This window comes from Dendropsophus ebraccatus, chromosome 3 (assembly GCF_027789765.1).
Source record: "Dendropsophus ebraccatus isolate aDenEbr1 chromosome 3, aDenEbr1.pat, whole genome shotgun sequence".
Lineage (NCBI taxonomy): Eukaryota > Metazoa > Chordata > Amphibia > Anura > Hylidae > Dendropsophus > Dendropsophus ebraccatus.
This window is the reverse complement of record NC_091456.1, coordinates 106,890,879-106,918,681: the sequence shown is the minus strand read 5'-3', so window position 1 is coordinate 106,918,681 and position 27,803 is coordinate 106,890,879. Positions and strand designations below refer to the sequence as shown.

General features: G+C 41.9%; 1 protein-coding gene across 1 annotated transcript in view; it reads left to right on the top strand.

Annotated features, from left to right (window-relative positions):
* The first annotated feature begins 242 nt into the window (after positions 1 to 242).
* LOC138786533 (CTD small phosphatase-like protein 2) overlaps positions 243 to 27,803 on the top strand; it is a 41,187-nt gene continuing 13,626 nt past the window's right edge. The window contains exons 1-5 of the mRNA XM_069963513.1: positions 243 to 381; positions 22,525 to 22,630; positions 22,705 to 22,816; positions 26,182 to 26,268; positions 26,815 to 26,877. Coding sequence (XP_069819614.1) covers positions 243 to 381; positions 22,525 to 22,630; positions 22,705 to 22,816; positions 26,182 to 26,268; positions 26,815 to 26,877 — 507 coding nt within the window. The remainder of the gene's footprint in view (positions 382 to 22,524; positions 22,631 to 22,704; positions 22,817 to 26,181; positions 26,269 to 26,814; positions 26,878 to 27,803) is intronic.

The window sequence follows — 27,803 nt, the reverse complement described above, 5'->3', positions numbered from 1 at the left end:
AACATTGTTCATTCAAAATCGTTAATCGTGCGATCGGGCGAATTATCGCACCATGTAAAAGTACCATTAGGAACCAACACTAATTAACAATTAATTTCACATGCAATTAGCAAAACACACTCAATAAAGGAGTGGTTCTGTAGGTGGGGACCACAGACCACTTCTCAGTACCTATGCTTTCTGGCTGATGTTTTGGTCACTTTTGAATGTTGGAGATGCTTTCACACTTGTGGTAGCATGAGATGGACTCTACAACCCACACAAGTGGCTCAAGTAGTGCAGCTCATCCAGCATTGCACACATCAATACGAGCTGTGGCAAGGAGGTTTGCTGTGTCTGTGAGCTTAGTGTCCAGAGGCTGGAGGTACTGCCAGGGGCCAGGTAAGTACACTAGGAGACATGGAGGAGGCCATAGGAGGGAAACAACCCAGCAGCAGGACCGCTACCTCCACCTTTTGTGCAAGGAGGAACTAGAGGAGCACTGCCAGAGCCCTGTAAAATGACCTCCAGCAGACCAAAAATGTGCATGTCTCTGCACAAACGGTTAGAAACCAACTCCAGGCGGATGGTATGAGGACCCGGCATCCACAGACTGGGGTTGTGCTCATAGCATAACACCATGCAGGATTCTTGGCATTTGCCAGAGAACACCAGGATTAGTAAATTGGGCACTGGCGCCCTGTACTCTTCACAGATGAACGCAGGTTCACACTGACCACGTGACAGAGTCTGTAGACGTCGTAGAGAGCGATCTGCTGCCTGCAACATCCTTTTGCATGACTGCCATTAGGTACCGAGATAAGATCCTAAGACCCCTTGTGAGATCATATGCTGCTGCAGTTGGCCCTGGGTTCCTCCTAATGCAGGACAATGCTAGGCCTCATCTGTCTGAAATGTGTCATCTGTCTGAAATGTGTCAGCAGTTCCTGCAAGATGAAGCCACTGAAGCTATGGACTGGCCTACCTGTTTCCCAGACCTATATCCAACTGAGCACAAAGTTGAATGTGCTGACAACAAAATCACACACAAATTATCAAAAGAAATGTTTTAACCAATAGAGGCCTGAATTTGGATTCACACACAAATTTAAAGTGGAAGAAAACACTATAGGCTGATCCAACTTTAAGGTAATGTCCTTAAAACAAGTTAAAATGAGGCTCAGTATTGTGTGTGGCCTCCATGTGCCTGTATGAGCTCCCTACAATGCCTGGGCATGCTCCTGATAAGGTGGCGGATTGTCTCCTGAGGGATCTCCTTCCAGACCTGGACTAAAGCACCTGCCAACTCCTGGGCAGTCTATGATGCAACGTGATGTTGGTAGATGGAGCGAGACATGATGTCCCAGATGTGCTCAGTTGGATTTAGGTCTGGGGAACTGGCAGTCCAGTCCATAGCTTCAGTGGCTTCATCTTGCAGAAACTGCTGACACATTTCAGACAGATGAGGCCTAGCATTGTCCTGCATTAGGAGGAACCCAGGGCCAACTGCAGCAGCATATGATCTCACAAGGGGTCTTAGGATCTTATCTCGGTACCTAATGGCAGTCATGCTAAAGGATGTTGCAGGCAGCAGATCACTCTCAACGACGTCTACAGACTCTGTCACGTGGTCAGTGTGAACCTGCGTTCATCTGTGAAGAGTACAGGGCGCCAGTGCCCAATTTACTAATCCTGGTGTTCTCTGGCAAATGCCAAGAATCCTGCATGGTGTTATGCTATGAGCACAACCCCAGTCTGTGGATGTCGGGTCCTCATACCATCCGCCTGGAGTCGGTTTCTAACCATTTGTGCAGAGACATGCACATTTTTGGTCTGCTGGAGGTCATTTTACAGGACTCTGGCAGTGCTCCTCTAGTTCCTCCTTGCACAAAAGGTGGAGGTAGCGGTCCTGCTGCTGGGTTGTTTCCCTCCTATGGCCTCCTCCATGTCTCCTAGTGTACTTACCTGGCCCCTGGCAGCACCTCCAGCCTCTGGACACTATGCTCACAGACACAGCAAACCTCCTTGCCACAGCTCGCATTGATGTGTTCAATGCTGGATGAGCTGCACTACCTGAGCCACTTGTGTGGGTTGTAGAGTCCATCTCATGCTACCACAAGTGTGAAAGTATCTCCAACATTCAAAAGTGACCAAAACATCAGCCAGAAAGCATAGGTACTGAGAAGTGGTCTGTGGTCCCCATCTACAGAACCACTCCTTTATTGCGTGTGTTTTGCTAATTGCATGTGAAATTAATTGATAATTAGTGTTGCTTCCTAAGTGGACAGTTTGATTTCACAGAAATTTGTTATTGTGATTGATTTAGGATTGCTTAAGCCTATCTCACACATAGGGTGAATCGGTAAAAGACTGTTTACACGAAGCGATTTGCGAATTTTTTGCAAACAACGATTTGAGAACATGTTGAAAGATCACAATGAACAATTTCTCGCTTGTCGCTTGATCGTTCGCTGTGTTTACACCAGCAGATTATCGCTCAAATGCGATCGTTATCACGAAAATTCGAACGATAAGCATTCCGTGTAAACACAGCATAAGTGTTCCCTTTATTTTTTTGAGTAGTGTATATTTTTGTTGTTGGAGTGACCAAGGTGCTATATGAGCATAACTGATATAAACAGTAGCAGGATCAAAGCGCAGGAAGTGATACACTAAGCTGCTACTGTCAGGGCCGTATTAACAGCTGCTGCTACCCTAGGCACTAACCCTGCAGACGTCCCATCTTAACTCACCAATTGGCATCATGATTTTCTAGTTTCTGAACATCCATATTGATATCTGATCAGTCTTAGGCTGTGTTCCCACATTTACTGTACATTACCACATGCAGTCGGAACCAGACCCTCTTGCGGTAACCAATAGGCGCATGGCCAATAATCCTGGTAACAGCACATGACTACTGGGGAAAAAATGGAAGTGTGGTTTTGGCCACATGCACTTCTCTACATGGAGAAACTTTGTCAGAATCGCGTTTTTCATGGTTTTTAGCTACTTAAAACATAAACGATTTTCCACATTGAATCAATGATTAGAGCTGTCTGTATATTGTCTAAAGGAATTCGCACCACAGGATTGGTAGATTGGTAGCTAATAGCTCCAGGCGTCACAGTTACCACCGCCACACCAGACCTGACCAATACCGCCATACTGTGACTGGATAACACCACCATACCAGACCTGAACCAATACTACCAAACTGTGACTGGACAACACCGCCATACCAGACCTGACCAATACCACCCGAAAAGACACCAAATTTATTGACAAGTCTGAACAACATCTACACTCTACTCCATAATTTTATGTTGACTCAGGCTGCGTTCACACTACGTATATTTCAGACAGTTTTTGTATATTTCAGTCAGTATTGCAACCAAAACCAGGAGTGGATTAAAAACACAGAAAGGATCTGTTCACATAATGTTGAAATTGAGTGGGTGGCCGCCATTTAATGGCAAATATTTGCTGTTATTTTAGAACAACGGCTGTTATATTGAAATAATGGCAGTTATTTACTGTTATATGGCGGCCTTCTACTCAATTTCAACATTGTGTGGACAGAGCCTTTCTGTATTTTTAATCCACTCCTGGTTTTGGTTGCAATACTGACTGAAATATTCTGACTGAAATAACGTAGTGTGAACCCAGCCTCAATTTGTAAGTTGTGCCCACCATAAAATTAGGGCATTCCATTCTTTAAAGGGGTAGTTCAGCAAAAAAAAGAAACAAAAAAAAAAGGTTTTATAAAACAACTGGTGAAAGAAAGTGCCAGGGATTTGTAATTTTCTTCTTAAAAAAAAAATCTCAGGTTTTCCAGTACTTATCAGCTGCTATATGTCCTCCTGGAAGTGGTATTTTCTTTCCAGTCATTAGAGTAGGAGAGGTTTTCTATAGTAATTTGCTCCTGCTCTGGACAGTTCCAGTCATGGACAGATGTGTCATCAGAAAGTGCTGTGTCAGACTGGAAAGGAAAGAATATACTATTTTCTGCAGCAGCTGATAAGTACTGGAAGACTTGAGATTTTTTTAAAGATGTAAATTACAAATCTTTGGCACTTTCTGGTACCAGTTTAATTTGATTTATTTTTTTTGCTGAGCTACTCCTTTAATTTCTACTCCTTTTAATTAAATTTCTTTGGTTTCTTTCTTCCTAGTATAAACGTTCTGCTGAGACATTACAGTTGTGATCATCTTGAATTCTGAATGAAGCCTGAAAATGATTCTGAGGTCACGTAAAATTCCAGCTCGGCCTCCGAAAGAACCTACGACTCCAAGGAAAAGATCAGAATGTACCAGCATCCTAACTCCGCAGTCCACAAGCAGGGGACAGAGAAGGGTAAGCGATGTGTATCACGAGTCACAAAACATATGGTGCTAATATACTTTAGTGAGCCCATACACCTATACAGGTAAGCCTGTCTCCAATTGAACATGGAGGTACAAAGGTCTTGTGGATTTTTTTAAACAATACATTTGTCAGCTGTTATTTACATTTCAAATTTCTGACACTATTAAATAGCTTTAGGCACAAGGAGACACATGGTACCTGGTTTTATACATCAATCTGTGCTCCCAGAACATGGAAAAATGATTTTGTTCTCTGGTGCAAAGAGTCAAAGAGGTGCTCCTAAGCCCCCAAACTGCTGCAGGCTGGAATGCCTTCTTACTCCTCCTTCCATCCCTAATCCTGTTTGGAGTTCAGCTTCCAGTTAACTGTCAATCAAGTGGGGATGGAAAGGAAAGTGAGGAGGAATTCCAGCTTGCAGCAGTCCAGGGGCTTTGGATAGCCTATTTGCACCTAAAAATAAAACCATTTTTCTATGTTATAGAAGTACAGACAGATGTATAAAAGTTATCATAAGTTTCCATGACCTTAGAACTATGTAACAGAGTCAGCAGTTTGGAACTTGAGTTGCAGCTGACAGACTCACTATAAATGGAAGCAATCATGCTAGTTTTGGCTAATAAAGTAAAAATACAGCATAATAACGCTTAATACCATGTATCCTTACATACTGTATATCTAAAGCATTTCACATGCCGTGATTGTCCTCGAAAACATACCATCAGAGAATATCAGAGAATATCAGAGAATCAGAGAGACGATATGGGACGGCCCCTCGGTGACACTGTAGCCATGATTACAGACAATTTACCGCCAGCCATGACTAGTTTGGATGGAAACACTGCCCAATGCCTAATTAAAGGGGTATTCCCCCCCCCCCATTTTTCGTTTTTGCATTAATACATTGCCCACCCATAGCTTTCCATCTTTCCAATATCAATTTATTGTGGATTCTGCACAGTTTCGCTGTTATCTAGGTGCATTTACCACCACCAAACGCATAGAATCATCAAATCTCAGTCCAATCCGTCACTGCTCCTGGCCCCCACCCTCCGTGATGGGATCACGCGTCCTCTGTCTTTTCAATGGGCTGGGTTAACGCTTCTTACCCAGCCCACTTAAGTGAGGGAGGACACTGAGAGCTGCTGCTAATCAGTGTCTCCCTCCCCCCAGGTCACCTGTGTGCCCCCGCCCCTGAGCTCATCTGTGGCCCTCACACTGTGACCCCTGACTGTGCCCCCCGCGCTCACCCGCAGCCCCACGTGCTCCCTCCGCCCCCCTCTGTGGCTCACCCACGGCTCCCCTCAACTGCAACTCACCCACGGCACCCCTCCCCCACGCCACAACCCCCCGCGGCTCATGCGTGACTTGCCCGCACCCCCCTGAAACTTACCCGCAGCCACGTGCCTCAACTCACTAACTCAACTATGTCACTAACTCAACTCTGCTATATCACTGCCTCAACTCTGGTATGTCACTACCTCAACTCTGGTATGTCACTACCTCAACTCTGGTATGTCACTACCTCAACTCTGCTATATCACTACCGCAACTCTGCTATGTCACGACCTCACCTAAACTCCACTCTGCTATGTCAGGACCTCACCTCAAATCTTGTGGCTATCAGCTCTGCTACATCATGTACCAATCAGGCATAAGCATTGCATGATGGGAGATGTAGTCTTCTGGCAGGCACCATTTTGGATATAGATTGGCTTTAAAAATAAAAATAAAAAAAAACTGGCATCAAATTGGGCATTTTCAAAGGATTAAATGAGTTCGGGCCACTGATCTCACACTGATAATACACAAAGAGGGATGCCCCGCATCACATCCAAGAGAGTCTAGCCTGTTACTTATTGAAATCATGAAAAAATGCCCGTCTGCCCAATTTGATGCCAGTTTTTATACCCAGAACCACTTTGGGCCAGGCTGGACTCTCTTGGATTTGATGTGGGGTATCACTCTCTGTGTATTATCAGTGTGAGATTAGTGGCCCAAACTTATTTAACCCTTTGAAAACACCTGTTACTTATTCAAATCATGAAAAAATGCCCGTCTGCCCAATTTGATGCCAGTTTTTATACCTAGAACCACTTTATGCCAGGCTGGACTGTCTTGGATGTGATGCGGGGCATCCCTCTCTGTGTATTACCAGTGTGAGATCAGTGGCCCAAAGTCAATTTTATTTTTAAATCATAATTTTGTGTTTTTACTTTGCCCTTTTTTATGCCAACCGTGGGGTCCTTTAGACCATTTTTATCACCAGTCCCCGCAGGGCAGCTCACTTACAGGTAGTTTATTAATATTATCAATTTTCTGTATGTATAATAGCTAAAACAGGAAAAAGAAAAATCCTCTGAATAAGAAACTGCAGAATAAGAAATCAACTTCAGCCTTGTTAAGAACCCTGTGGTCTTCACCTAGGGGAGAACACTGGCCAAGATCTTACAGCCAATCGCCACATTAAAAAATAAAATATTGTAGGAGTATGCAAAAAACCACACAATGGGAGTAAGCGTAAAAACCTCCAGCAATTACTTTCACCCAATGATTAATGGTTTACAGAGCTGGTGTCTGCAGACCATTAATTTACATGGTAAAAATGTTCCTTTTTTTTCCGTCTGTCAGATGGAGCAGTCCAAATAACTGACCCTTCTAGTGCCCAGTGACGAATATGACATTGGCCCTGCTCATATACCTATAACTGAAATTGTGCTTAGCAAAGTGCCATTCAGACCAATGTCCGTAATCATGTTGTCAGATTCGAGGTAATAAAAATCTAGCTGTACCACATGGAATTAACATTCCTCTTTTAATCTGATGCATAATGGTCCACCAGTGAAAGAGTCCACGCGTATTAGGGGTGGCCAGGTTTTATAACCATAGAAGATTTAATTAAAGGAGTATTCTGGCATTAGAAAATTGTGTGTAACTAAAACCACCCCAAGACACATACCTTACTAATATAATGTTATCACTAATAGTACTGGCTTTAGCATGGTTTTGGGTACTTCCCACAACAGGAGATTGAAATAGAAGAGCTACAGAATGTGTATTGTCTATCTCATGTGTATCTCCCCGCCTTTTCCCTCTCTCTGTAAACAACGTATCATCCTCTGATGTCGCACAAGGCTTGGCTGGATCTTATCCCTGAGCTCTATCCACACTCCCCTGAGTGATCTCCCTGTTATATGCTGATTCCCTGTTACGTGCTGAATAATGCTACGGACACAGCAGATGGAATGAATGCATGCGGCAGGTGCTGCAAACTCACAGATTTTACAATAGTTTCCAGTGAAATGAAATGTTTTGCAACAGCTTTGGGAGGGGAATTGAAATCAGCAAATATCGAGCATGTTCAGGTTTGTCCTAACCTGAACTCTCAGCATTTGATTACCGGTGGCTGAAGAAATTTGATGTTGCCTTAAGGCTGCCTGGAAAACATTGCTACAGACATAGATGAACGTAAACATACTCGAAGTTCGCTTATCTCTAGTGGATAACAGTCGGGGGTGGTGGGCCAGGTGGGAAGACTGTGATGAAGAACTGAGGAAAAATAGTGCATTCTGGGAATTGTAGTACTGAGCAACTTCTCAACCAGGAAGTACAGCCACCAAATATAGAACAACGACAATTTCAGACCTGGGCACAGAGGTAATCAATCCTATAAGCTTCTGCAGTATTACTTTTTTCTTTTTTTTTGTGTGAACTTCTTTAATACTTTTGTTGATCACGACTTCATTTATTAGGTGCAGCTGAAGTCGCCTGCTGTTCGTAATGTAACTGCTCGGTATGATGCAGTCACCCCATCCAAAAAACACACCTTCCCGCAGGCACAACATTTGCAAGATTTTCTTGAAGATAAAGGTAAATGACTAGATTTTAACTCCCCCATCCCTGATTTAACTCTTTAACTGTTTACAATTGCAGCAAAAAAATATTCAATAGGACATAATCCAAAATTCATCTGTGATGACAAAATGAGGAGGTAACATAGTAGGATTGAAAAAAGACATGTCCAACAAGATAAACCAAGGAGGAGATGGATGGAGGGAAGGGGGAGGGATGATGGGTAGGTTCTACACATATGCATTTATGTTATTATGGTCTAACAACTTGTCTAGACCTGTTTTGAAGCCCTGTACTGGTTTTGCTGTGACCAGATCCTGGGGTAGACTGTTCCACAGTTCTCATGGTAAAGAAGGCTTGCCGCCTCTGGAGACTGAACCTTTTTTTTCTCCAGGCGGAGGCAGTGCCCCCTTGTCCTTTGAGGGGGTTTTACCTGGAACATCTTTTCCCCATATTTACTGTAGGGGCCATTTATATATGTAAATACATTAATCATATCTCCCCTTAAACGTCTCTTCTCGAGACTAAATAAATGAAATTCTTTTAATCTCTCCTCATAACTAAGATGCTCCATTCCCCTTATTAGTTTAGTTGCCCGTCTTTGTACCCTCTCCAGCTCTAGGACATCCTTTTTACAAATCTGATTCCAAAACCGAACAGTATACTCCAGATGAGGCCGCACCAAAGCTTTATAAAGCGGTGTTATCATATCCCTATCCCGAGAGTCCATGCCTGTTTTAATGCATGACAATATCCTGCTGGCCTTAGAAGCATCTGACTGACATTGTGTGCTGTTCTGTAGTCTATTATCTACCAGTACACCCAGATCCTTCTACATCAGCCACTCTCCCAGTGTAACTGGTTACACTGCGGGTTATTAGTACCCAGATGCATAACTTTACTTTTATCCACATTGAACCTCATTTGCAAAGTGGATGACCAGACACTCAGTGTGTCTAAGTCATCCTGTAACATCTGCACATCTTCCATAGACTGTACTGTACTACAAAGCTTGGTGTCATCTGCAAAGATAGAAACATTTCTGTTAATTCCATCCTCCATATCGTTAATAGACAAGTTAAACAGAAGGGGGCCCAGTACTGACCCTTGGGGTATAGCACTTATAACCGGGGACCATTCAGAGTAGGAATCATTAACCACCACTTTCTGGATATGATAAATAAGCCAGTTTTCAATCCAGTTACAGACTAAACTTTCTAAACCCATAGACCTTAACATACCCATCAGACGCCCATCAGGAACTGCGTCAAACGCTTTTGCAAAATCTAGTGGAGAAAGGCTGGAAACACAAAGAAAAGGCGCTCCCTGGGTGAATCAGTAACAGGAAAAAGGTATAAGAGGTGATGGATGTGCTCACCTGGACGGGTTGTACTAAGAGCACAACACCTATATGCACATAGTAATGATGGAGATCTAGATGCTGCCGCTCCGGGGAACCAAGACGGGGTGCCTCACGTCAAAGGTATCAGGAAATGTAGAGTCGTGCAAATGGAGTAGTGTATCGCAAGGAGTATACACTTACTTATCCAGGAAACGGAGTCTTCGTTGGCGCAGGGAGATCTCAGGACACGTAGGTAATAAATAAGTGGTTTTATTGCATAGTGGCAACGCGTTTCTAGGCTACAAAGCCTCTTTATCAAGCCCAAATGATATGCATGTATATAGAGATACATGGGGGTATTTAACATGAAAAGACGCGCCAAAAACCGACCAAGAGGGGGCGGAACTGGCTGTCAGGGGGCGGTCTGTATTGACACCAATAGTTGTAAAAACAAAAGTAAAATATACATGACAAAGACTTCTAGATTAAAACAATTTAAAAATATGAGAGTACAATAGATCTTATGAGACAGATCAATATTGTGTTTTATATATCGGCTGAGGGTGATCACATGACTGTCATGTGATCGTCAGGTGATCCGATCAAAAATCGAGTAGGCATATATAATGATTATGTGCATCAAAAGGTTGTAAACATTATGTATTAACTTGCAGTGGATACAGAAATTCTAAACATAATGAATCAGTATAAGAAACTCTAAACATAGTAGCGGCTTCTTAATGCCGCTGGCGCATGCGTAGTAGTGTAGAGAGCGGAGCATAGTGTGGAAAGCGGCGCATCAAAAGATAATGTTTGTGGACAATAAATATTGGCTAGCAGTGGATACATAAATTCTAAACATAATGAATCAATACAGATAAAAAAGTAGCGATTTCTTTAGGCCATTGGCGCATGCGTGGTGATGTAGGGGGCGGCGCGTGCGCACTTGCGGCTATGAGATGAAGTTCCATAAGTAGTGATAGAGGTTTACTGCGCATGTGTACAGAGAAGTCGGTGGTGCATGCGTATTTTAGGTGTATCTGTATCGTTCCGAGATAAAAAGAAGTTCGCTTCGTTGTTGTGGGAAGCAAAAAACAACAAGAACAGCTTCACGATCCAGGGAAATGGGTATGTAGTAAATGATATTAAAAATTAATGGCATAATATAACTCTACAGGGCATAGTAGCATATGACATAGGCATATAGATATAGAGAGGATAAGTAAAGTTTAGACCCCTAGATGTTGGGCTGACTAAGAAGTATATATATAGTATGTATAGATATATATATATATATATATATATATGTCATATAACGGCTAAGTGTGGATAAATAACACATGGCTCATAGTAAGATAACGATACGTGACACACGTGGCAGGTTCCAAAACAGTGAAGTTTTATCAGATGTTCATTTCAAAAGCCTCGTTCAGACCCCTTGGTGTTAGAGTATCTAGTTTAAAGATCCAATACATCTCTCTTCTTTTTAATGTTTGAAAACGTTGTTTGACGTCTATCGGGACATGGTCGATGGGACAAACAGAAAATTTGTTGAATGAACAATTGTGTGTGGCCAGTGCATGTTTGGATACACTGTGATTTTCCACGCCGTTTATCACATTCCAACGATGTTTATTTATTCGCATCCGTAGTGGCATGGTGGTCCTGCCTATGTATTGAAGACCACAAGGGCAAGTTAAAAGATAGATCACATAGCTTGAGGAGCAAGTGAGTGAATGTTTTATAGTGTATGAGTCCTTTGTTGTTTGGCTATGGAAGGTTTTTGTGGACTGTAAATTTTGACAGCATTTGCATCTTGGAACATAGCAGTTTTGGCTGCCGGCCGGTTCACTTTGTTGTGTTTTGATTTTTTCGGTGTCGCGAAGTTTGCTTGGGGCAATAATACTCTTCAGTGTCTTGGCGCGACGAAACAGTAGTTTGGGTCTTGATGGAATACATTGTTGGATATATGGATCGTTCAGTAGAACATTCCAGTGTTTTGTTAGAATGTTTTCAAGTTTTTTTCTATTATTGTTGTATGTCGTTAAAAAGCAAATGCTGAATTTGTCATTAGTAGTTAGTTTGTTAGTTAGTTTGTTGATCTTTTGGTATAAGACATTCCATTTGAGTGAGCATACTGGCTTTATTGCGTGCTGTTTCTATTACACTCTTTGGGTACCCTTTGGCTGTAAATCTGGAACTCAGAATGTTACTTTGTTTCCTATAGTCTGTGTCCTTTGTGCAGTTCCGTCGTATTCTTTTGAACTGACTGAATGGGATGTTGTTCTTCCAGGTCCTTGCATGTGCGCTTTGATAATTTAGATAGCTGTTACTATAAACCTTTTTGAAGAAAGTCTTCGTAATAATTTTGTTTTCTTCTATGTTGATATCCAGGTCAAGGTATTTTATGTGAGTAGGGGAGTGTGTAGCTGTAAAAGACAAACCCCACATGTTTTCATTCAGGCCGGATATGAAACAGTCGGCCTCTGTTTCTGTCCCGTCCCATATTATAACCAGGTCATCAATATATCTCTTGAAAAACAGTATTTTGATATATATAGGTATTTTCAAACTCTCCCATATATAGGTTGGCATAGCTGGGGGCAAAACGTGTGCCCATAGCAGTTCCTCTTGTTTGTCTGTATAGTTGGCTTTCAAAGGAAAAAATATTGTGTGTTAGTATGAATCTGATCCCATCAATCAGAAATTGTTTTTGTAGGGGGTGCATGCTGGTATCGTTGGTTAGGACATCCGTAATGCATTGAATTCCTTTCTCATGCGGAATGTTTGAGTACAAGGCTGAAACATCAAGAGTGATCCAAAGGTAGTTTGGCTTCCACACGATCTCTTGTAGTTCGCGAATATGCCCTGTAGAGCTATATTATGCCATTAATTTTTAATATCATTTACTACATACCCATTTCCCTGGATCGTGAAGCTGTTCTTGTTGTTTTTTGCTTCCCACAACAACGAAGCGAACTTCTTTTTATCTCGGAACGATACAGATACACCTAAAATACGCATGCACCACCGACTTCTCTGTACACATGCGCAGTAAACTTCTATCACTACTTATGGAACTTCATCTCATAGCCGCAAGTGCGCACGCGCCGCCCCCTACATCACCACGCATGCGCCAATGGCCTAAAGAAATCGCTACTTTTTTATCTGTATTGATTCATAATGTTTAGAATTTATGTATCCACTGCTAGCCAATATTTATTGTCCACAAACATTATCTTTTGATGCGCCGCTTTCCACACTATGCGCCGCTCTCTACACTACTACGCATGCTCCAGCGGCATTAAGAAGCCGCTACTATGTTTAGAGTTTTTTTATACTGATTCATTATGTTTAGAATTTCTGTATCCACTGCAAGTTAATACATAATGTTTACAACCTTTTGATGCACATAATCATTATATATGCCTACTCGATTTTTGATCGGATCACCTGACGATCACATGACAGTCATGTGATCACCCTCAGCCGATATATAAAACACAATATTGATCTGTCTCATAAGATCTATTGTACTCTCATATTTTTAAATTGTTTTAATCTAGAAGTCTTTGTCATGTATATTTTACTTTTGTTTTTACAACTATTGGTGTCAATACAGACCGCCCCCTGACAGCCAGTTCCGCCCCCTCTTGGTCGGTTTTTGGCGCTTCTTTTCATGTTAAATACCCCCATGTTATCTCTATATACATGCATATCATTTGGGCTTGATAAAGAGGCTTTGTAGCCTAGAAACGCGTTGCCACTATGCAATAAAACCACTTATTTATTACCTACGTGTCCTGAGATCTCCCTGCGCCAACGAAGACTCCGTTTCCTGGATAAGTAAGTGTATACTCCTTGCGATACACTACTCCATTTGCACGGCTTTGCAAAATCTAGGTACACTATATCCACATCCATCCCACTATCCAGGCTTCTACTCACCTCTTTATAAAAACAAATTAGTTTGGTTTGGTGATTTGTATATATCCATATACTTCCTACTTATAGATCCAATCCAAGATCCACATGGAGATGCTATCAGAGGTAATTAAGCAAGAAGACATACTTCTATGACTTTTTAGGATATTTCTTACTTTTAAGGAATGCCCTTATAGTAATCTATTTAAAGCACAAACCATTAGTGTGCAGAAGTGGCTGAATTTTAATATTTCATACAACTTGTTTTTTGTATTTCAAACAGCCTGTTTTTACTCAGGAAAGTAACCTGTGGGGCCACATTTACAACTGCTCAGTCTGAATCTTGCCTGAATGCTGTTTTTTTTTTTTTTTTTTTTTGCTGGTCCATTAAATTTGTAAAGTCCTAGTTAATAAAGGAGGTGCTAAAACAGTGATTTCACAAACAGATCCCATTGAATTTCTATTGATTTGATGTGTTCATGCTGCAATTGTGATCCGCACTAGGACATGTCCTCTTGTTTTATTTTTTTTATTTGCGGTACTGATCCACAAATATGTGTTAGTGAGGCCATAAAAACCAATGGGTTCTAAATTTGTCCGCAATAGCAAACATGTGAATGAGGCCTAAGGATGAAAAAGTCATGACTACTAAGTTTGAAGCCAGCTTTGCTGAATTAGATCAGAAACTACAAATAATACATATGATTTTGTAAACTTGCTTACACAGACCTTCAGATGCCACATAGACATCGTTCAGTTCGAGTTCATTTCCAGCTGGATGACTCTTCCCCGGAAAAAAATAGTATTTCCAGCTCACACTGCCTCTACCCGCCTCCTATGAGCAGATCTGGTTAGTATACAATGCTTCTCCATGCAGTAAACATTTAGCTGTCTTATGTCAGCGCACCTTTTACATAAAAACCTATAGGGGGAGATTTATCACACAAGGTGTAAAGTGAAAATGGCTCAGTTGCCCCTTGCAACCAATCAGATTCCACTTTTCATTCCTCACAGATTCTTTGGAAAATTAAAGGTGGAATCTGATTGGTTGCTAGGGGCAACTGAGCTACTTTCACTTTAAACCATGTGATAAGGCCAGGTGATGCGATTTTACCTACCTGCACTGTGCACATATATATATATATATATATATATATATATATATATATATATATATATATATATATATATACAGGCCTTTGAATTGAAGCATCAGCACATAAAAGTATAGAGTTCCTGATAGGGTTAATTTTATATTTCTAATGTCTGGAAAATTCCTCTATCCTTGAGACTTCTTTTACATGGAGACAATAAGGAATGATGAACTATGTCTCACGATTTCTTATCAAGCTTTGAAGGACATTTTCAGAAGAAACTGGACTGTTTGGTCTATTGTGCTCTTGAATTGATGGGAAAGTATCTTTGCACAGAATGTATTGTTCTAACCTTCTCACACGTTATACCAACTTGACTGCGCAATACAGGATGCTACTGACCATTTATGGACTGGCCTATCAGAGTGTGACATGTATGTGTTTTGTGACTTGGATCCCCGCCTGTACTAATGTTTACATTTCATATGGTACACTACGCATGTGTAGTACTGCCCCTTATTCTCTCTATAAAATGTGATTACCATAATAAAACTTGGGCCATTATCCAGGCTTATAATCATGATACAATATCTTATCTGTGTTCGTGATTTGTAAGTGACGAGTTGGTAATACTGCAGGTTACAGCTCTAGCTATCAATTGATAACCATCCTTTATCCTGGGAGGACCTGGCTCCATAGAGTCAGATCAACATCTAAATTTAGACTTATCAATTTGGCGCTCGATGGCAGGGACTCAGCGTCTTGCAAACCAGAATGCAGGTGTGACAGGATGCGATGATTTATCCATCATCGGACGCACGGATATAACTGGCCAGGTAAGAACGACTTCCTTTCTCACGTACTATCTGTGCCTCCGCGGAGCGGATCGAATTAGATTCCTGTCACCTGCATTCTCTATATGTCTTTAATGCTGAGTCTAATTGTTAGACAAAGAACTCTGTAACCCAGGATAGGACAAGGTTAAAAGTGCTGCATTGCCGTCGCAAACTGTTGTGTGATTGAGATAAGCTGTTGCTGTATTTATGCTGAATTAAGGAAAGTGATTGCCGAACATGATTACTTCTACGTCCCTACGGGGAGGCTGTGATTATTGCTTAACCCTTGTAATACAGCATAACATCGAGATAAATCTCCCCCATAGAGTGTCTAAATACTATTTACATATTAACAACATATTACAAACATGTGGGCCATTCTGGAAGGCTCCTAAATACTAACAGTCCGTATATAAGGATGGCGTGCAACAGAACATATTATCAGAACTCCTGACATCATGTATAACCCTTTCTGGATCGGGCTAATTTTCGTTTTTGCGTTTTCGTTTTTTCCTCCTTGTGCTTAAAAGGCCATAGCAGTTGCATTTTTGCACCTACAGACCCACATGAGCCCTTATTTTTTGCGTCACTAATTGTACTTTTTAATAACAGGCTGAATTTGTTCCATAAATATGCTTTGAAACTAGAAAAAAATTATATGCGCGGTGAAATTGAAAAAAAAAGGCAATTCTTTTTCTTTGGGGGGGATTCGTTTTTATGCCGTGTGTCCTATGGAAGAACTGACTTGTTATAGTGCTTGAAAAGCACTATATTGTAATCCGTATTCTTCTTCTTCCGTTTCTTCTTCCACCCATTTTTCTGCGCGTAATACAGCCCAAAACGCTTTGTGCACAGACTCCGTTCAAACTGCGTTTCGAAGCCCTCGGCGGTGTGTGGTGTGCTATCTATTTTTCGTTTCGATCGGATTTGTCGTTTTTAAGAAATTTACGTTTAAAGACCCCAAATTTCCCATAGAAAATAATGGCCCATTGCAAATAATGGCCACACTCTAACTGCTGACAGCCAATCACAGCACATATGCAAATAGCTGAAATATAGCAGCCAATAGGAACTCTAAGGTCTCGTCATGCATTGTATCACACCATCCACAATCACATGTCCACTATTGGCCAATAGAAGATGTAATATATGGAAGGTCCTTAACCATTTTGTCTCCCAGACATGAGTAAGATTGTCATGGTAACCGAGCAATGATCTTTACCATTATAAGTAGCAGAGGTCAGTCAGTAAAATAGCAGAGCTGAGGCAGCCATGTAGCAGGTACGGGATCCAAGCTGCTCTTAAAGGGACGGTACCCAAGCCGCTCTTAAAGGAACGGTACCCAAGTCGCTCTTAAAGGGACCCAGGCTGCTCTAAATGGGTCCCTTTAAGAGCAAACTAAGTACCTGTAAGAGCGACCCGGGTCCCTTTAAGAGCGACCTGGGTCCCTTGAGGGGGTAAATGGGTCCCTTTAAGAGCGAAATATGTCCCTTTAAGAGCGATCTGGGTCCCTTTAAGAGCGAAATGGGTCCCTTTAAGAGTGAACTGGGTCCCTTTAAAGGAAATATTTCGCTCTTAAAGAGACCCATTTCGCTCGAACTGGGTCCCTTTAAGAGCGACCTGGGTCCCTATAAGAGCTAAATATGTCCCTTTATGAGCGACCTTGGTCCCTTTAAGAGCGAAATATGTCCCTTTAAAAGCAAAATCTGTCCCTTTAAGAGATAAATTGGTCCCTTTAAGAGTGACCTTGGTCCCTTTAAGAGCGACCTTGGTCCCTTTAAGAGCGACCTTGGTCCCTTTAAGAGCGACCTTGGTCCCTTTAAGAGCGACCTGAGTCCCTTGAGGGGGGAAATGGGTCCCTTTAAGAGCGAAATATGTCCCTTTAAGAGCGACCTGGGTCCCTTAAAGAGCGAAATGGGTCCCTTTAAGAGTGATCTGGGTCCCTTTAAAGGAAATATTTCACTCTTAAAGAGACCCATTTCGCTCTTAAAGAGCGACCTGGGTCCCTTTAAGAGTGAAATATGTCCCTTTAAGAGCAACCTGAGTCCCTTTAAGAGCGACCTGGGTCCCTTTAAGAGCGACCTGGGTCCCTATAAGAGTGAAATATGTCCCTTTAAGAGCGACCTTGGTCCCTTTAAGAGCGAAATATGTCCCTTTAAGGGCAAAATGGGTCCCTTTAAGAGCGAAATATGTCCCTTTAAGAGCGAACTGGGTCCCTTTAACAGCAACCTGGGTCCCTTTAAGAGAGAAATATGTCCCTTTAAGAGTAAAAAAATCTGTCCCTTTAAGAGCGACCTTGGTCTCTTTAAGAGCGAAATATGTCCCTTTAAGAGCGAAATATGTCCCTTTTAGAGCAAAATGGGTCCCTTTAAGAGCGACCTTGGTCCCTTTAAGAGCGAAATATGTCCCTTTAAGAGAAAAATGGGTCCCTTTAGGAGCAACCTGGGTCCCTTTAAGAGCAAAATATGTCCCTTTAAGAGCGACCTGGGTCCCTTTAAGAGCAAAATGGGTCCCTTTAAGGGCAAAATGGGTCCCTTTAAGAGCAACCTGGGTCCCTTTAAAAGCGACCTGTGTCCCTTTAAGAGCGACCTGGGTCCCTTTAAGAGCGAAATATGTCCCTTTAAGAGCAAAATCGGTCCCTTTAAGAGCGACCTTGGTCCCTTTAAGAGCGAAATATGTCCCTTTAAGAGCAAAATGGGTCCCTTTAAGAGCGAAATATGTTCCTTTAAGAGATAAATCGGTCTCTTTAAAAGCGAACTTGGTCCCTTTAAGAGCGAAATATGTCCCTTTAAGAGCGAAATATGTCCCTTTAAGAGCAAAATGGGTCCCTTTAAGAGCGACCTGGGCCCCTTGAAGAGCGAAATGGGCCCGTTTAGGAGCGACCTGGGCCCCTATAAGAGTTACCTTGGCCCCTTTAAGAGCGAAATATGTCCCTTTTAGAGCGAAATATGTCCCTTTAAGAGCAAAATCGGTCCCTTTAAGAGCGACCTAGGTCCCTTTAAAAGCGAAATATGTCCCTTTAAGGGCAAAATGGGTCCCTTTAAGAGCAACCTGGGTCCCTTTAAGAGCGACCTGGGTCCCTTTAAGAGCGAAATATGTCCCTTTAAGAGCAAAATGGGTCCCTTTAAGAGCAACCTGGGTCCCTTTAAGAGCAAAATATGTCCCTTTAAGAGCGACCTGGGACCCTTTAAGAGCGACCTGGGTCCCTTTAAAAACAAAATGGGTCCCTTTAAGAGCAAAATCGGTCCCTTTAAGAGCAAAATCGGTCCCTTTAAGAGCAAAATCGGTCCCTTTAAGAGCGACTTTGGTCCCTTTAAGAGCAAAATATGTCCCTTTAAGGGCAAAATGGGTCCCTTTAAGAGCAACCTGGGTCCCTTTAAGAGCGACCTGGGTCCCTTTAAGAGCGAAATATGTCCCTTTTAAGAGCAAAATGGGTCCCTTTAAGAGCGAAATATGTCCCTTTAAGAGCAACCTGGGTCCCTTTAAGAGCAAAATGGGTCCCTTTAAGAGCGAAATATGTCCCTTTTTAGAGCGAAATATGTCCCTTTAAGAGCAAAATCGGTCCATTTAAGAGCGACCTTGGTCCCTTTAAGAGCGAAATATGTCCCTTTAAGGGCAAAATTGGTCCCTTTAAGAGCAACCTGGGTCCCTTAAGAGCGACCTGTGTCCCTTTAAGAGCGACCTTGGTCCCTTTAAGAGCGAAATATGTCCCTTTAAGAGCAAAATGGGTCCCTTTAAGAGCAACCTGGGTCCCTTTAAGAGCAACCTGGGTCCCTTTAAGAGCAAAATATGTCCCTTTAAAAGCGACCTGGGTCCCTTTAAGAGCAAAATGGGTCCCTTTAAGAGCGAAATATGTCCCTTTAAGAGCAAAATCGGTCCCTTTTAGAGCGACCTAGGTCCCTTTAAGAGCAAAATATGTCCCTTTAAGGGCAAAATGGGTCCCTTTAAGAGCAACCTGGGTCCCTTTAAGAGTGAAATATGTCCCTTTAAGAGCAAAATGGGTCCCTTTAAGAGCGAAATGTGTCCCTTTAAGAGCAACCTGGGACCCTTTAAGAGCAACCTGGGACCCTTTAAGAGCAAAATGGGTCCCTTTAAGAGCGAAATATGTCCCTTTAAGAGCAGAATCGGTCCCTTTAAGAGCGACCTTGATCCCTTTAAGAGCGAAATATGTCCCTTTAAGAGCAAAATTGGTGCCTTTAAGAGCGACCTGGGCCCCTTTAAGAGCGAAATGGGTCCCTTTAGGAGCGACCTGGGTCCCTTTAAGAGCGACCTGGGTCCCTTTAAGAGCGAAATATGTCCCTTTAAGAGCAGAATCGGTCCCTTTAAGAGCGACCTTGGTCCCTTTAAGAGCGAAATATGTCACTTTAAGAGCGACCAGGGTCCCTTTAAGAGCGAAATATGTCCCTTTAAGAGCAAAATGGGTGCCTTTAAGAGCGACCTGGGCCCCTTTAAGAGCGAAATGGGTCCCTTTAGGAGCGACCTGGGTCCCTTTAAGAGCTAAATGGGTCCCTTTAAGAGCTAAATGGGTCCCTTTAAGAGCGACCTGGGTCCCTTTATGAGCTAAATGATTCCCTTTAAAGAGCGACCTGGGTCCCTTTAAGAGCGACCTGGGTCCCTTTAAGGGACCCAGGTCACTCTTAAAGGGATCCAAGTCGCTCTTAAAGGGATCCATGTAGCTCTTAAAGGGATCCATGTAGCTCTTAAAGGGACGGGACCCAAGTCACTCTTAAAGGGACCCAAGTCGCTCTTAAAGGTATGGGACCCAAGTCACTCTTATAGGGACGGGAGCCATGTCGTTCTTAAAGGAATGTGATCCAAGTTTCTCTTAAAGGGAAGTCACTGGTAAAGGGGCGCTCTTTTCAAGCACTATGTATTTTCCTGGAAATGCAAATCTAGTTATATATGTTCCTCAAGTCGGTATGATTAAAACGATATGTAACATGTATAACTTTTATTTTATTTGATGGCTTGTAAAAAATTCAAACCATTGATAGCAAATATATGTTCCTTAAAATCGCTCTATTCCCAGGCTTATAGCACTTTTATCCTTTGGTCTATGGGGTTGTTTGAGGTGTCATTTTTTGCGCCATGATGTGTTCTTTCTTTCGGTACCTTGATTGCGCATATGCGACTTTTTGATCGCTTTTGATAAAAAATTTTCTGGATTTGATGCAACAAAAAATGCGCAATTTTGCGATTTGGGTTTTTCTTGCGCTTACAGCGTTTACCGTGCAAGATCAGCAATGTGATAAATTAATAGTTCAGGCGATTACGCACACAGTGATACCAAACATGTTTGTTTATTTATTTATGTATTTTTTTAATTATTTATAACATGGCAAAAGGGGGGGTGATTCTAACTTTTATTAGGGGAGGGGGCTTTTTCTTAATAATAACCCTTTTTTTTCTTTTTTATACATATACTAGAAGCCCCCCTGGAGGACTTCTAGTATATGCACACTGATCTATCATAGAGATCAGTGTTCTATTCTCATAGAGATCAGTGTCCTATTGCTTTTGGCTGCTGCAGCCAAAAGCAATAGAATGCTGAGCTGGGATCAGTTCCAGTACGGCGCAGATCCCGGCCGGCACCAGACGCAAAGATCGCTCCTCCGTGACAACGTCATGGGGTGGCGATCTCCCCACTAGACCACCAGGGAACAGCTGCAGTAAGTCTTCAAATGCAGCTGTCAACTTTGACAGCTGCATCTGAAGAATTAATTAGCGGGCACGGTGATTGGACCATGCCCACTAATAGCCGCGGTCCCGGGCTACATGCTGCACCCGAGACCACGGCAGTTCAGAGTGGGGGCACCGCGCAGCCCCGCTCTGAACTCCCCCACCCGCGCGAGGATGTACAGTTACGTCCTCGTGCGGGAAGGGGTTAATTAAGTCAGTTTAAATGTTTGGGGTATCGTGTTGATACAGCTGCATGGCTGTATCAGTACAGTACCGCAAAGATAAACTAATTCGGAGACAGAGAACCTTTGGAAAAACACAGTGATGGGTACACGGGTAGAAACAATGCTGTGATGAGCATCCTTGTACATGGGTACAGAGCTTCTGTCCTCTTTGTGACCGCTTCAGTTATACCAATTGCAACATTGCCATCCCTATCAAAAGTTTGCTATGAGGCTCAGCCATTTCTAGTTACTCCCCTGGTCCCCATTCTACTATTATTGTCACAATTAACATTTGGGACAACTCAAAGTACTCTCACTTCTGTTCCTTCCCAGACTGAGGATTTTTGGAAACAACATTGTGTTACAACAATGGCTGACTTATTTAAAGTGTAACTACCATTTTTAAAACTTCTAACATGTCATAACGAACCCCACTGCTGTGAACCCCACCGATCACTAGAACAAAGCATCTGGCATGCGGGAGCACACACTCTGCCCCTTCATCTCCACTACAGGGAGAGTACGAGCAGTCTATAAGATTCAGCGGAGATGACCCATAAGCACTTCTGACATGTTGCTATTTTTTAAAAATGGTAGTTACACTTTAAGGCTAATGTTTTCAAATGATTTGCCCAATTTAAGAAGATCTATGACTTGCCTTGTACCACACTGTATAGATCTCTCCAGCTGCAGCATGCAGTGGATGCCCAACTTTCTTGCCCCAGGCAGTGTATCTCTCAGTACCCTTTTAATTGGCCTCATTAAGACTCAGGAACCCTCTAGACTAATCTGTCTTTTAGTCTCCTCTCCTTGGCAATAAAATCTCTTCTATCAAACTTCATAAAAACAGATAGCTGATATTGATCACCCTCCCTTATGGAGGAGGATAGAATTATCCCCCTCCCTTATGGAGGAGGTGGACTGGTTAGAAATGACAGAATTACATTTTTGGCGAATAATACACTTTTCCTTTTTGATTCCGTTTTGATTCATTACATATTACATAAAAACTACTACACATTACAAACTACAGCTTATTTGCCTCCAGTGCCAACCCAACTGCCTATGTTTTATTTCCCGATGATGGGCTGTCTCTGCTCTGTTGATGACATTGCAAACACACTGTGGTTTCACTGGTGTTAAAATAAATGGTAATATGCTTAATTAATTTTAATTGTATAAGATACTTTATATCTCTAATGACCACCCTTTCCTGAGATTGTTTTAGATAATTGCAGTCCACCAAACCATAGAGCAATACATCAAAATAGTATTCCAGATGGCCCATATTTTAACCAGCTCCCTGAAGAAGAGGCCACAGAGGATTTTAATCCGTAAGTGTTATCATTCGTTTGTAATACTGATACTCAGCATTGTAGGGGGCAGTCACTTGATTCTTTCATTTCAGATACAAGTTTATATGCAGTGCCCAAGCTGCTTCAAGTAACCTAAGGCAAAAGAAGAATGAGATTCCATTTAAGACGCGCAGGGCTCCTGAAAACACTCTGGTGTTGGACTTGGTAAGACAGATTGATTTTTATTGTATTGTTTTGGCATTATCCTGCTTGGATCACAGCACAATTATTTGGTTACCTGAGTTTTTACTTGATCCATGTGCTGGAAATGTTCTGTTTCTAACTATATAACCCTTTTCTGACATGTGCCATTTATTGTATAATACAGATGTCTTCCCATGGGGCAGTGATGTGGCTCCATCTGGACACCATGGCCCAGAATTAAATGCTACTTAGTATACCATACAATTAAACCACTATGTGTAGTGCCACTTTCCCAGTCTAGAACAGTGTTTCTCAATTCCAGTACTTATGTCCCACCGCCAGGTCATGTTGTCAGGATTTCCTTAGTATATCAGAGGTGATATAATTATAATCACAGGTGTTCTTTGTATGGGATATCCCCAAAACATGACCTGTTGGTGGGAAATAAGACGAGCTTTTTACCAATCACAACTGTACTTTCAACTCCTTAGCACACTGCATACTATTGTGTATTTTACACAGGAACACCACTGCAGGGTAAATGTAATATTACATGAGGCTCGGGGGGACAATATGGTGGCCTGGGAAAATATCCGGTGGGCTGCCAAGATTGCCAGTCCAGGGGGGGGGGGCTGCAAAACTAAATGGTGCGATACTCATAGTTATTCATAGTTTATACGGTTGAAGAAAGACATGTCCATCAAGTTCAACCAAGGAGGGGATTGATGCAGGGAAGGGGGGGTATACAAGGAGGGGATGGATACACTGAAGGGGGGGGGGGGGAGATGATAGGTTCTATACATATGCATTTATGTTATTTTAGTCTAAGAACTTGTCTAGTCCGCTTTTGAAACCCTCTACTGTTTTTGCTGTGACCAGATCCTGGGATAGACTGTTCCACAGATTCACTGTTCTCATTGTAAAGAAGGCTTGTCGCCTCCGGCGATTGAACCTTTTTTTTCTCCAGGCGGAGGCAGTTCCCCTTTGTCCTTTGAAGGGGTTTTACCCAGAACATTTTTTTTTTCCATATTTCTTGTAAATGTCTCTTCTCCAGACTAAACAAATGTAATTTTTTAATCTCTCCTCATAACTAAGATGCTCCATTCCCCTTATTAGTTTAGTTGCCCGTCTTCCTACCCTGTCCAGCTCTAGGACGTCCTTTCTACGAATCAGATTCCAAAGCTGGACAGCATACTCCAGATGAGGCGCACCAAAGCTTTATAAACCGGTATTATTATATTCCTGTCCCGAGAGTCCATGCCTGTTTTGATGCATGATGATATCCTGCTGGCCTTAGAAGCAGCTGACTGACATTGTGTACTGTTCTGTAGTCCATTATCTACCAGTACACCCAGATCCTTCTCTATCAGTGACTTTCCCAGTGTAACTCCCTCTAGGAGATATGATGCATGTGGGCTATACTGAAGATTAATCAACAGCACCATGGCCACCGCACTGCTAATCAGAGACTGAGGGCTGCCGCCGGACTGAGGGGTCTGCCAGCTGTCAAGACACTTGGCCATTACTCTGAGTGTCTGGCAGCTGGCAGCTCCCCCAGTCTGGTGACAGCCCTTATCGTCCAACTAGCAACACTGCCAGTTAATCTTTAGTACCACACCAATGGTTTTGCAACCAGGGCGAGGCCCTGAGGCCCCATCGCCCCATGTACTGAGGCCCTCTGCCATCTTGTGAAAGGAAAGTGGTGTTTTGCGAAAAGATCCACTGTCTCATGCTTGGCTACTATATGAGGCACTATGAGGGGATTGGCTTCTATATGAAGCACTATGGGGGATTAGCTACTATATGGGGCACTATTGGGGGGGGGGGGATTGGCTACTATATAGGGCACTATTGGGGGGATTAACTAGTATATAGGTCAGTACTAGGGGGAGCTAGCTACTATGTTGGGTGCTAATGAGGGAATCAAAAACTATATGGGTTTGATCATTGCTGTATTCTTTATAGTCTGCAGGGAGATAATACTCTTCAGCATCTGCATACACCTGGTATCTGATTGTATCTAAAACTTTTTCTATATGGCACATTTGCCCCAATGGGTGCACGGAGATCTTAATCTGATCTTGTGTGGTTTGTGTGCCAGGGATGCTTTTCAGTACCAGTTTGGCCCTGCATTACATGCTGGTCATTCAAATGAATGGCTGTCCTTGTAATGCATTGATGGACTAGATCTGGCACAGAAGTTTTATAGAGGGGGCACCCATCTATATTGTTCATATTGTTTAATGGGAAAATTGACATAGGTTGTCCCAGTGTGATAATATAAGGCCATTATTGACATCTTAATATAGCTCAGAGCGATACAAGAAATGCAGGTATTGCTACCCTAAGGACCCTTAAAGGGGTTGTACACAAAAAAAAAAAATCTCTTTCAAATCAACTGCTGCCATAAAGTGCCAGAGATTTGTAATTTACTTCTATTAAAAAATCTCAAGCCTTCCAGTACTTATCAGCTGCTGTATGCCCAACAGGAAGTTGTATTATTTCCAGTCTGAAGAGCAGGAGAGGTTTTCTATGGGGATTTGCTGCTGCTCTGGACAGTTCCTGACATGGACAGAGGAGGCAACAGAGAGCACTGTCAGACACACAGCAGGGCACACAGCAGCTGATAAGTACTGGAAGACTTAAGATTTTTAATAGAAGTGAATTACAAATCTATGGCACTTTATGGCACCAGTTGATTTGAAAGATAAAAAAAATGGTGAACAACCCCTTTAATAATTAAAGTGTCCAGCTTATTCCACTCTACATCCATCAGTCTTAATAATACACACACTAATGCTGAATTTATTTGGGTATTCTTCAGGGCCCTGTACACCCAAGGTGTATGGGCTAAACAGGCAGATTATTGCCTCACGTAAAAGGCCTTGCAATTAATCAGTGAATGAGTTGAGCTTGCTACATGACTTATTGCTGCAATCCTAAGGCTACGTTCACACATGGCTTTTTATTTTTGTGTAAATATGTTTTTGCCACACCACACCTTGATAAATGAGGCATGTCGCCTCTGCCTGCCCATCAGGTGGGTGGGAGATAAGGCCAGCGTATGCAAGTGGTGCATTTTAATAAATGTCCCCCAAGGTGTTTATTTTCTGTTCATAACATGTTTTTTGCTGTGAATTTTTCTGCGATTTTGCAGTGAATTGCCCAATCGCGGAAAAAAGCATCATTAACGCAAAATAAATGCCATATGTGAACACAGCCTTAAATCAACAAGCACTTGTCAGCTTGTGTATGGTCAGTTATTGTTGGTATCAGGCAGCTTTCTACCCATCCAAAAGGAGCCTTAGTTTATATGAGCTTTTGTCTGGCTACTTTCATATTGTATCAACATTGTTATTTTAGTTATTACATCTACTTAACTGTAGGAAGAAGTCTTGGTTGAGAGCTCACTAATACCTCTACCCGATGCAGAGTTTACATTTCTTACGCCCTTTCAAGATTCATATTACAAGGTAAATCAGACTGTTAGATCGATCTCATGTCTTGTGTTTTTATTATAAAGCTTTAGGCTTTATAGAAAAGAAAAGTCCCATACTCTGTAATAAAAAATGTTGCTATTTTGCTACAGAGTATAGGACTTCTGTTATATGAACATGTTATATGAATACGTTCTTTGGACTTTGTACAGACGTTGCAATTTTATCATCATTTTTTAGACAATTTTTCTCCACCTTTTATCCTATTTTTAATTTGAAATGTGTATTTTTATTCATCATTGCCTGTTCTATTCATCATTTCTCATTGTACTCAGCATTGCATATTCTTATATTGTTCCACCTGCAAGGGCCCTGCTGTATGGTGATGTGGTTTTTATATACTTTTATATCCTAATGCAGTCTTCGTTTTTCTGTTTATTAAATCAAACTTTTATTTTATTTTCTACCATATATTAATATACACACTAACTAAAATCCTTGAGTCATCCTGTTTCTTTATATTCCTTGTTTGTTTGTTTCTATAAATTGTGTACTGTACAATATTTAAATCTCATATTTCAGGTCTATCTTAAGCTACGACCTCATGTCAGAGAATTCTTGGATAAGCTCTGCAAAATATATGAGGTAAGAGATCTTTTGGTGCAAATAGGGTATAGTCACATATACTTCATCTGCTGCATATTTCATAATGCGGATTTGATGCCGCAGATTTCAGCCATCTATTTGTTAAATCTGCACCAACCAATAGTGGGTTCTTACCAATGCAGAATCTCCCACAGATAACACAACAGTGTTTGTCACAGGAGTAATTACTTAAAGAATTCACAGTTTACTTTAGTTCAACCTGTGATCTATTCACAATAAAACTTAGAGTCACTGTTGTATTTTTTTTTTTTTTTTTGCAGAAATCAATATTCCCGGCGATTTTAAGAAACTTTGTAATTGGGTTTGTTAGCCAAATATGCCATTATCTGCATTTAAAAAGCCTTTCCCAGGTCCCCCCCCCCTCCCTCCTCTTTTCCAGCCACTGCAAAAAATCAGGAAATTGTGACTTGTTGCATCAGACGTACCCAGTCTGTTCTAGGGAGGGGGGAGGAGGGAGTTAGCCGACAGCAGAAAGCAGATAACAGAGGATTACAGGCACAGAGCTGGGTGAACGCTGTAATCAGAGCTCAGAGAGGTCAGTGCTGACTGTCAGAGGAGATAAAGGGTGAGGTATTTGTAGATTAACTCTTTGTTGTCCTGTTTTGGTCTTTTATTTAGCTCTCTCCATAGGAAAGCAATGAAGACAGGGGGGAGAGTTTCAAACTGCTTTTTCATGATAAAAATACATTTTTCGGTTAATAAACCCAATTACAAAGTTTCTTAAAATCGCCTAGACTATTGATTTCTGCCCAAAAAAAAATTCACGACAGTGACACTTTAACCTTTAGCAATGATAAAGTATAAAATCATAGTGAAAATGTTTAAAAAGGGAAAGGGATGACAGTACATATTTATAGATTACTGATACTGTAGGGAAAGTATCACAGATACTAGGGGATGAAAGA